Raw genomic sequence first — 10,627 nt, forward strand, 5'->3', positions numbered from 1 at the left:
TATAGAAGGTGGTACAAGCGTCGATGTGAGAAGACGCAAAATGGTGGAAGATCAGAGAAAAAGGAGAGTGTCAAATCGAGGCAAATGGACAGAAGAAAAGGAGAGAAAGTACTGGCTCTGGCGTATCAGTGGAGGATGATGTGATGAGGCCAGGGCGGGTGACAAGCAGTAGACCCAAGGAACGTTGGACGATCTCGTCTTTGGGGAAAAGTACCAGTTGCTAAACTACCCTAGTACTAGTTATGCGATAACGATCTATTGGGGACCAGTGGGAAGCAAGGCGGTCAGAAGGGCGGCGATGGCTTTTGGAGATGATCGGGAACCAATCCAGATGAATACCCAAAACAGGAACAGGGTTAGTTACTGGAATGACTGAGATGACTGAGAGAAGAATGGTCAGATTCCTGAAGGCGACTGTACAGTAAAATGATGGAAGATCCTGAAAGAATGACGAAGATAGAAGAACCAGGGTGTCTCAGAAACGGGAACCTAATCCAGCAGTGGCCTGAGGCTGGAAGATCACAGGATCACAGGATCATTCCGGAGGTTATTTATCTCGTTAGCGCTTCGATACTGCCGCCAAGTCCTCCGTACATTTAAGCAGGCGACCTTGTTCATGACATCTACACTGCTCTACAAAGGTGACCTAGTGGTCCGTCATTTCACAATGACCCTGCAATTTCCAGGTTATTCATCTTCTTCTTCTTCATCACCGGAGAGTGAATGACTCATCTGATGATAGCCTTCTGTCCACAAGCGCCCGGTTTGCCACTGAATGACTGAAGACTGATCTGCCGAATCATCGATGAGACCAAAGTGGAGACGCGTTAGATACGTTGGCGTCCACTAAAGAGGCGATCAGCAACGTCGTTGACGAATCGTAGAAAGTTGCCTAAGGGGTTCAACCTATCATCGATTATTGTCCTTCCATCACGAGTTAATATCCTAGTCATGTGAGAGAAATTCCAACACATCAAGGCACAGGCTATCTACGCCGCTCAGTATTTCCTTCTAAATCTTGCAACACATGGTAGAGAGGGAAAAGACAAAGTCAAAAAAGACAGAAAACCATGGACAAGAATGCAATACAATACAAAATCCCCCTACCCAGTTTCCTTGATCTAGAAACTCAAAACCGTGTCAGATAAGCTTCTCAGGGACTGTTTCATCCAAAAGCATGTCCCAGTAGTTAATCTATCTGTTCTCACAGACCAAGTCCCCTGACGAGCAGCCACAGCACAATCGGTACGACGACATTGTCATTGCACCCCGTCAAAATCGCTTCGGCCGCACTGGTGCCTGCAGCCGCTAGAATGGCTTTGCACACCGTCCAAGGCCAGAATATTTGATTCTGCCCATCGTTCCCATGCACAGCCCATTGGCCCGCGGCAAGCCACAATCGGGCAAAAACTAGGCCTCCGGTCACGGCCACCGCAAATGCCACACTGCCCTCCAAGGACTTGCCTCCACCCCAGAACCACTTACGCCGACCAAACCGACGACCCACTAGTGACGCGGCTGCATCTCCAAGGCCGACGCATACTACTCCGCTGACCATACTGACATCCCGGGACTGAACGTTCCATACGCCCCACGGGTGATCTTCCGACCGGGGCATGTCAGCCAAAGAAAGCCAGAGTGGAATAGAGCATCCGATAAGAAGGAAGATGTGAGAGATGATGACAGGGCCCCGATGGTCACGGCCGTCAACATAGGGTGCCAGGAAATAAGTCAACGGCCGAGAGATTGGCGGCATTTGGGAAGCTCGGAAAAGGTCCAGGAGGAGAAATATAGACAGTACTAGAGCGAGGGCGAGAGCACAGAATGCAGGATCAATGTAGATGGTGGGAAGGAACATTAACACCATCATGCCGTGGAACACCTTGCGTCTTGTATCCACTTCTACGATGGAACTCAACTGGAAAACCACACCTAGACCCATCATAATCACCGCAATACAGTGAGCAGCAATCAGAAGGCGGGTGTTGGCTTCCCCAAAGGAAGTTTGCCGGAGACACGCCATCCAGCCGAGAGAGCACAATTCACCGTCCAAGCGAGGAGGAAGAGGGATCCAATACTCCAGGTTCCACATGATCACCCAGAACCTGAACCAGGACACATTTCCGAATAGGTAGCTCAGGGCCCACCCAAAGGGCTCCTCTCCATGCAGTGCGCGTTCGCCCACGTACTTTCGCACTGGGCCCATGATGATAATTGCCACAACCGCATATACGTACAGGGCATAAAGCCATTTCCGCACTTGTGCTTGTGGTACCGTCAGTGACAAAAAGGATGCCAGACCCGGGGCCATCGATCGCTTCCGTCGGCCACTGGGAGTGGTCCTGATACGCTCTGAATGTGCAACCTCATCCACGCTGGAGATGGTATGTCGCCTTCGATGTGCTGCATGCCGATGGCCGTTCTCTTGGGGGGGTTTGTCGGCCAGTTCTCTAGCTGGAGTCTTCTCTCGGAACTCGTGCGTTGTTCTGCGTGATATTGGCGCTACGTGAGCCTCGGATTCACTGTCCGACAAAGCATCTTCGGAGGAGCCCGTTCGGCTCAGTTTCTGGCAGAGTTTATGGTCGATAACATACAAGAGATTTTTTCGTGACTGAGAACCACTGGGCGACCGTCTAAACTTCCAGCTGGGGATCCTAGCTAGAGCGACCTCCCAACGGAGAACATGCCGGCAAGAGATAAAAATGCACAAGCCGCCCAACCACAATAGCGCCTTAAGGATCTCCGCCTGGGGGGAGCTCGCAAACAAAAAGAGATTCACAAGAGCACTCGTCAAAAGCTGTAGCTCTGCCGGAAGGATACTGGTAGTTAATAAAAAATCTAAAGTGGGTATCAATGCTTGATGCAACGGAAAAACAAGAGTCAAAACTTCAGAACTGAGGCCGCGAAGCGTGAGAGGTTTGGGTATCGTGTGATCGGCTGAAAAGTGCTCCGAGACAACAATGGGTATCAACGTGACCAACCAATGGACGACACTGTGACCATGCATCCACTCATGCAGTGGAATGACCGGGGCGGGTAAAGACGAGAGACTGAGAATGACGTTCGGCAGTACCAACGCAGGGCTACGGTGCGCCAAGGATAAAGAGGTATAAATGGGTATCAAAATCGGGTAAAGAAGGGGTGCGGGATCGAAGCTGCTTGGAATGGTAAAAGAGTGTAATCCGGAAAACCGTAGGCGTCCATTTCTCCTCAGCGGATACACCCCGTACAGGCCTGTGACAAGAAGGCCATGAGCAAGCAGTTCTACCAAGCCATTAAAGGTAAGCAATGAACTTCACAATCATATCAAGGACAATCAGACATACCTTTTCTCCAAGCCCATGCAAGTAACCTCGTATTCTCCTGGGACAGCACAACCGCCCCCACGGACAATAGCAGACCGGTCTCTAATAGCCTTCGCAAGACCTCCATACGCTTTTTCCCAGTCTTCCGTCGTAATCCCACCCTTCCAGTTCCCGTGTCCTCACTGGAGCTCTGTCGTGAGCTCCGGGACGTTGACCGTCCCAGTGAGGGCCACGGTTGCAATAACGGTAACCACGAATCACGTTCCGCGGCATCACTGAAGCCCGAACGCAGCCCTTTCCGCTGCCGAAGAGGGGGCGCCGGGAGTCCTTTTAAAATTCCTGTACTCTCATCATCTGCCTCGGTACCGCTATCACTAGACGTTTTAGGCCATGAATTGGGAGTTGGTCGATCACCGCCGTCGGTAGGTAGCAAATGCGGTTCGGGACGTTTGGAGCCCTTGCGATGGTAGGGGTGCGGCGACCGGGAATAATTTCGGAGACTGTCCGGGAGAAATGAATCGGGTTGGATTAGATTATTAGGAAGATGTAATCTCTCCTCCTCATGGTTCTGCGAAGCGGCCATGACCCCATGGACTCTTGATCGGAGAGTTTTAGAGCGTGTACGTCATATCTGAGGGGACAGTTGCGGAGACACGAGGACACTTTAAAAACTGAGAATACCACGTTAGTAGATTTTTTCCATAAACCAGTGCCAACGGGCAATCCAGGGCATACAAGTGAGTATTAAGGCGTATTGCTGGTGGAGGCGTGTGAAGGATCGGTTGTTATTTAAAGAGGCAACGAAAACGGAGGCGGTTTTTTGCGTATCACATGCTTTTACGCTCACGGGATTGCAAGTCCAACGGCTATACCCAGATCATGCATAGATCTAGGCCTCTGGCTCTATTCCACTGGCAGATTTCCTGATCCTAAATTTCATGAAAGTTCAGTAATGCTTCAATCGAACATGTTCCAGTCAACCCTGACTCAGCGTACCACAGCTGATCCGGTATCGCCAGACACTTTTAGCTCCTGATGTCTAAGCACCACTTATCGAGCCCGTTGTGACCAATCAATTAGGGTTGATGCTAAATCTACACACAGGCCTTCTGGTTGAACGTGGGCATCAGCCTTGTTCTTATGTCACGCAATATGCAGCGGTAGTAATTCTGTCTACTCGGTCCACGCGTCCGTGGGGTTATGCGTTCTGTAGGATAATCCCTGCCGCCAATTGCCGCCCTTTCTGGCCCCATACTGAGGTGCAAGGCACGACCTGACCCAACCAAGTCTTTTCAGGCAGCGGCTGTGTTGTGTAGAGAACTGCATGGGAAACCCCCGCTGTGGAGTATTTTTCAAGAATGCGCTGCAGGCACGACTCCAGTCCAGTACTGGATTCTTTGCCAATCTCAATTCCTGTATATCGCAGATTCTCATCCGTGATGGTGTCGATCTTGCGACCAACATCCAACTCTTCCGCGGCCATTTTCAAACCACTGCACCGGTAACCCAAACCCTGCCATTCGATATCGCTACCCCGGGGTAGTTCAGCAACCTGGACAGCAAAGAATGGAGGAACCAGTACGTCCGACTGCACCACAGACATGTTAGGCAAAGCAGCTGCCTCTAAGTTTGTGGGCTGGTCATAAGCTCGTCCTCCATACTTAATGTCCCAAGCATCCAACGCCGGCTCTTCGTCATCCTCGTCTGAATCGGTTTGCTGCGCATGCATCGTCTCCCACAGGCGCCATGCTATTTGTGCTTTGGCACCAATATGCTCTGTTCCCGTGAGATACGCAACTGCCCCCAGCCACCAGTCAACCTGCATCGCTGCCCCAATCCTCCACATATGCTGTAAAGACAGCACCGCTCGCAAAGAGTAACCCTCAAGCCATGACTCTGGGCCAGCGACCATATCCATCGACGCCGGTTCCAAAGGTATTTGACCGGCAATGTACACCAGCCGCGCTGATTGCACCGGAATAGACATAGCCTGTGAATAAGGTCCAATATTAGCCGGAGCCCAGTATGACCGGGACTGAACATGAAGGCCTTGTCGCAGGTCCCTGGGACCCAAATCAACGACCAACGAGACCATAATCTTCACGCCCTCGGGGAGAGTATCCCCACAAGCCACCGTAGCTCTGGCGGGGGGATTCGGCTTTTTAAAAAGCGAAACGTAAATATCGTTCATCAACGGGAAATCAACCATCGAGCGAATCAAAACCGTAGCAAAGACAATATCAGCCGGTGTCTGCGTACCCGTAGACTCCAAAATAAGCCGTATCTTCCGCGCAATCGCCTCCATCTGCTCCCCAGCACAAGGACCAGCCTCAGGCGCCGCAAGATTCGAGATAGTCCAAGTACCGCCATTCCTCGACTGAGCGACCTCCCCAAGCCGCCACACAGGCTGAGACTCTTCCACGGTCTTGACGTCCAAACCCCCTACCTCCGAAACCACACCATCCAAAACCCCAGAGAACTTCTCATCCAACAACGCCGGTCGCCTCACATCCCCCGGCGAAACACCATCCCGTTCATCCTTAGGCACACACCTCGCCCCCCGAAGCCTCATAAACCCAACACCCCCCTCCCCAGAACAGACCTCCCTCTCATCAATCTCAATCCTCCCCTTCCAAAGAAACCCAGGCCCATCCACCGCCAGACTCTCATACTCTCCCCCCTCCCCAAGAACCGCACCCCCCAAATCATCCACCACAAACCTCCTCATACCCCTCTCGATCCTCCTCCGCACCAGTCCATCCCGACTCGACACATCCCCCCAAAGAAACCCCTCGTCCAACCCGCCGGAGGCAACCTTGATAATCCTCGCCTCACACCCAACCCCAGCCATATCCTCCAACAACCCAGCCTGCGTAACCACTCCCTTCCGTTCCACTGGCGCCGGAAGCACCGGATAATTCCACAACCAAGCCAACGGCGTCAACCCCAACCGAAACGCCACATTCTCAATCCTGGTCCGTTGATAAGTCGACAAGATAGCCCCCGCACAGACGGCATTCGCCTCCGGATGACGCTCCATCACCCGTTTCAGCAGTGGAACGAGCGACTCCGTCTCGTCTTCCTCTCCTTCCTGTGAGGAAATCTCCGCCATCTGATCTGCAGCATCATTGCGGTAGATGCGGGCTGTGTCAACCGCGCCGCCGGTGATGGGGGCGCGGTAGAGCGGAATATCCAAGGCCTGCTCGTAGAGGGGGATTACGGCGTGGCCAATGGTTTGGTACATGAAGCTGTCGATGTCTTCTTCTGGTTCTTGGACATCTTGGACCGCGGGAGGGTGGAGATTTGCTAGGGCAATGACTTTGTGGCCGTTACGGATGCAATGCAGGAGAGAATAGAGGGAGTCTTTTCCTCCGGATATTAGGGCGATCACGTTTAGGCTTTTGCCTTGTTGTGGTTGTGGTGATGGGGTCATGGTGGGGTTGATGTTATCATTTGAGGAGGGGTATTTTTTTTCTTATTTTTTTTTGTCTTTCCCTGTTTTTATGTGACCCCGCGCTTGCGCTAGAGTCTAGATGCTTGAGATATGTAGACTAGTAATAGTTCGGTTTAATGTAGACCAGGGGTTGGACTTTTTTAGTTGTTAATCATTGGGGATGGAGGATGAGCCCCGTTTAACCTAATTTTCACTCCCAGTCGTCAAGAACTTGGTTCCGACACGGAAGCCAACCCACTAACCATGGGTTTGAACAGGGAATATGTACTACTACACTACCGAGTACATATTCAAGAGGGGGTTTTTTTTTTTTTTCTTTGATGAATCTTTGATTATCACTAGCTATGCCGCAGATCAAATGGGCGCTTGAATTAATAACAACGGGGGAATATTATGGATGCAAACAAAATGAAAACAGGATGATGCGCACAAGGGTATGAGGTAATGATTGGGGGGACAAGTTGAATTATACATGTGGCCAGCACAGAAATGATATGGTGAGGGTGCAACCCGGGTCAAGGTCAAATCAAATATTACATCAAATAGTGACACAGAATGCAAGATGAACGAGAAGTAGATCGAAGAGAAGAGAATAAAGGGAAATGGGTACAAGAAGAGTGGAGAATGACTAGAGCCATTCTGTTGATCGTGGCAAAGACATCTTTGCCAGAAAATGCGATGAGAAAATAAAAAAAAAAAAAAAAAGAGAAATCCCAAATCACCACCTGTGCCTCAAAACGAGAAGTCGTCATGGCGCTCTAAGTTTAGTCCAAACCGTGGACTCCCAGTGCGCCGAATCCGTTGCAGCCCAGACAACCGGTCTAATGCCTCCCAATGTAAAGTCTTTCTTGGTAAAGACCATATGTTGTATTATGTTTCTCTTTTCCCCTGTGTAAGAAACGGAAATCCTTTTGCCAGACACCTTAGCCTCCCACCTGACACCGCCAATGTAAATGCCCAGACGCCAATATCGCAAAGACAAAAGTCAGACCAACCGGTGCAATGGTAGAGTAATTATGATAGTGTGTATTAAGTAGTAAGGGGGGTGGAGCTCCTGGTCACATCGCGTCGTGAAGTTGCAAACGGCAATGGAAGCAACTAAGCATGTTCATCACGCTTGCGCTTCTTAGCAGATCGACGATCGACAGAGGGTGCGTCAGAAACACCATCTTCGGATGATTCGCTAGTCGTCGACTTGGTTGCCGCAGCATTGGCAGCTTCATAGAGCACAGCACCCATAGCACTCGCGTCACGTTCCTCATATCGTTGAGATGCATTGTTCGTGTCCAGGACGCCCATTACGATAGAACCACCGGCGTGGGTCCTGGCATGTTGTGCAAGGTTGTCACTCCGAGAAAACTTCTTACCACACTCATTGCACTCGAAGGGTTTGTCCTGGGTGTGCAGAGAGCGGTAGTGACGCTTCAGGTGCTCCTGACGACGGAAACGACGAGAGCAGAGAGAGCAGACGAAGGTCTTGGAAGGATCATCCGTCAGGGATTGCTTACGACCCCGGCGGTTCACCGACACAGGAACAGTTGGGGCCTCGGAAGAGCTAGATACATTGGCTTCCGAGGTTGCGCGGGACGGAGCAGTGGCCTGCTGAGCCGCGTGGGCCTCGGTACTGTTGGCCCGGCTGTTGACCGCCACCTGTGCCTTCTTGAGAGCATCCTGATCCTCAGAGTTTGCTCTCTTCAGAGACTTGCGCGAGTTGCTTCGCTTCTTCGCCTTCGTCTCATCCGAGGTCTCGCCGGCATCACTCTGGACCGGGGCAAAATCAGTACATCCCAAGAAAGAAAGGCCAGACTGGGCCAGATCCAGATCGTCTGAAGAATCTTCCAAGCTGTGCTCGCTCAGAAACTCCTCGTCCTCGAAAGAGTATGTGCTGAGACGCTGTCTCTTTTCACCCATGTAGTAGGCGTTACCGCTGGGATGGAAATCAACGAGGCGGTTGACAAATTCGTCCTCCGAATCAAGGTCTGAAAAGCTGTCAAAGGTGGGCAACGAACCGAGGGGGTCCTCGGTAGAGCTAGTGTAAGCGGGAGATGGGTTCTCATGAACGGGCAAAGTCACAGCCTCGCTTCCCAAAACCACCTTGGGTTCCTCCTCATCACAGGAGAGAGTGGGCAGAGGAGGCAACTCGGCGGGAGAAGATGTGTGCACGGAAGACTCGACAGTCAACTGCCGAGGATCACAGAAGTCGGAGGTAGCCTGCTCAACAGGGAAAGCCGACTGAGACGGAGCAAACAAGGAAGATACAGGAGATGGCGAAGGAGAAAGAGAGGGGCAAGAGCCATTGGCAGACAGGAAGTCTGAGCTCTGACTGGGGGTGAGAGTATTGGGGTTAATGAAAACTAGACCGAAGTTAGACTCTGCTCAACTGATGGGAAATGACACACAAAGACAAATAATACATACCAGGAGTCATAGGAGGCGAAGTCGCTGACCGAGCCCAGTCGGCACTGGCTAGAAGCTCAGCATGGACGTCACCTTCACAACCCTCCTTTACACCTTCCACCTTTTCGAATGAGAAAAAGCAGTCATTGATCGGGGTGTGCAGTGTGCCACTGCTAGATGGTGGGCTGCTGATAGAACTTCCAGCGGTGGAGAGTGGAGGGGTAGAAGGAAAGCTATAGTAGTCGCCGACGAACCTTGTGTCCAAAGGCATGAGGGCTGGGGAACCCTGCTGGACGACAATTGTGGGCTTCAGGTGAGATGGTTGAGGGGAGGCGATGGGAGTCATGTTCATTGCTCCCCGGAAGGCATTGGTAGTAGCCATCTGATGCATGTTCATCATGGGTTGAGCGTTATACACCGGTTGTTGCTCGGGTAGGCAATGTTGCTGAGGGAAGGCTTGCACATGTCCATAGTATGGCTGGGGTTCAGCCGGGTGACTTGTGTATTGTTGTCTTTGTGAATCAGCAGTGGGGTAGTATGCAAATGATGGTTGTCCTTGCACCGTTGGTGCCATCGTATATGTAGCGTCCATTGTGACTAGAAGACGAGGTATCAGTATAGGCATCCTGCATGATATAGCACATTTCCTTCCACGAACCAATGATGAAGACGTTGAGGATCAAGCGAATACTGCTTTACCTCTTGAGAGTATTATTATATGTATAGTCTATGTTGGTTCCAGATTGATGTCGAGCAGTGTAGTTGCTGAATGAATGTAAGATGTCTCTTGATGCTCTGGGTGAATGAATGACTGAAGGCAGAAGAGTGCAAGTCCGAATTAGGGTTTTATAGATAAGACTGCGAGTATGCAACGTCTTCTGGTGTGAATGTACGGTATAGTTATATCTGATAGAAGGAAAGACAGGAACCTCTGGTCGATACGAGCCAACCCTTTTTGGATTCGGGACGATCACGATCAAAGGTACCGGGAGACAGATGATGAAGTAAAAGAAAGAGAGAGAAAAGAGAGAGATGGACGGGGATCAAAGCCAAAAAATATGAAATAACGAAGGGAAGGAAAGAGAATCGAGACAAGTCTAAAAAGGGAAAAAAGAAATAAAGAAGACTAATTTGAAGGGCAAGGACAGTCGCGGGGAAACGAAAGACAGTGGCCGATATGGGAAAGGGAAGAGGGAGAGACGGCCAGAAGGATGGACAGTGGATAAAAGAGAGACTGATCTGCTTGTGCTACGACTTAGTAGCGCCGTGCGTAGTGAGAGTTAGTAGGACTGGAGCCGTACTTTTTAGTTTTAGTCCGTCTTGTCTATTTGGAGGGGGGGCGCGTGGAAGAGGGAGGGAAGGTAGTATAATACTAGTAATTATACCTAATAATATCCTGAATTATAATTATAATTATATATTTTTTTTATTATAATAAATAAAATGGAAATAAAAAAAAAAAAAAAAAAAA

The 10,627-nt window shown here is 50.6% G+C and overlaps 2 protein-coding genes across 2 annotated transcripts; both read right to left on the reverse strand.

Moving 5' to 3' along the window:
* Positions 1–1,204: 1,204 nt before the first annotated feature.
* BDV38DRAFT_273976 (putative phosphatidate cytidylyltransferase) lies at positions 1,205–6,738 on the reverse strand (the record flags this gene model as incomplete). The annotated part of the gene is made up of 3 exons (XM_032057768.1): positions 1,205–3,264; positions 3,327–3,873; positions 4,561–6,738. 3 exons carry the CDS (start codon positions 6,736–6,738, stop codon positions 1,205–1,207), a joined length of 4,785 nt encoding a protein of 1,594 aa, XP_031909957.1.
* A 704-nt stretch (positions 6,739–7,442) lies between these two features.
* sebA (putative C2H2 transcription factor (Seb1)) lies at positions 7,443–10,506 on the reverse strand. The gene is made up of 2 exons (XM_032055571.1): positions 9,178–10,506; positions 7,443–9,113 (listed from the first exon to the last, which is right to left on the reverse strand). The coding sequence occupies exons 1-2, from the start codon at positions 9,779–9,781 to the stop codon at positions 7,858–7,860; spliced, it is 1,860 nt and encodes a 619-aa protein (XP_031909958.1). The 5' UTR covers positions 9,782–10,506; the 3' UTR covers positions 7,443–7,857.
* Between the last annotated feature and the right edge of the window lie 121 nt (positions 10,507–10,627).

Source organism: Aspergillus pseudotamarii (genome assembly GCF_009193445.1).
Source record: "Aspergillus pseudotamarii strain CBS 117625 unplaced genomic scaffold BDV38scaffold_60, whole genome shotgun sequence".
In the NCBI taxonomy this organism is placed as follows: domain Eukaryota; kingdom Fungi; phylum Ascomycota; class Eurotiomycetes; order Eurotiales; family Aspergillaceae; genus Aspergillus; species Aspergillus pseudotamarii.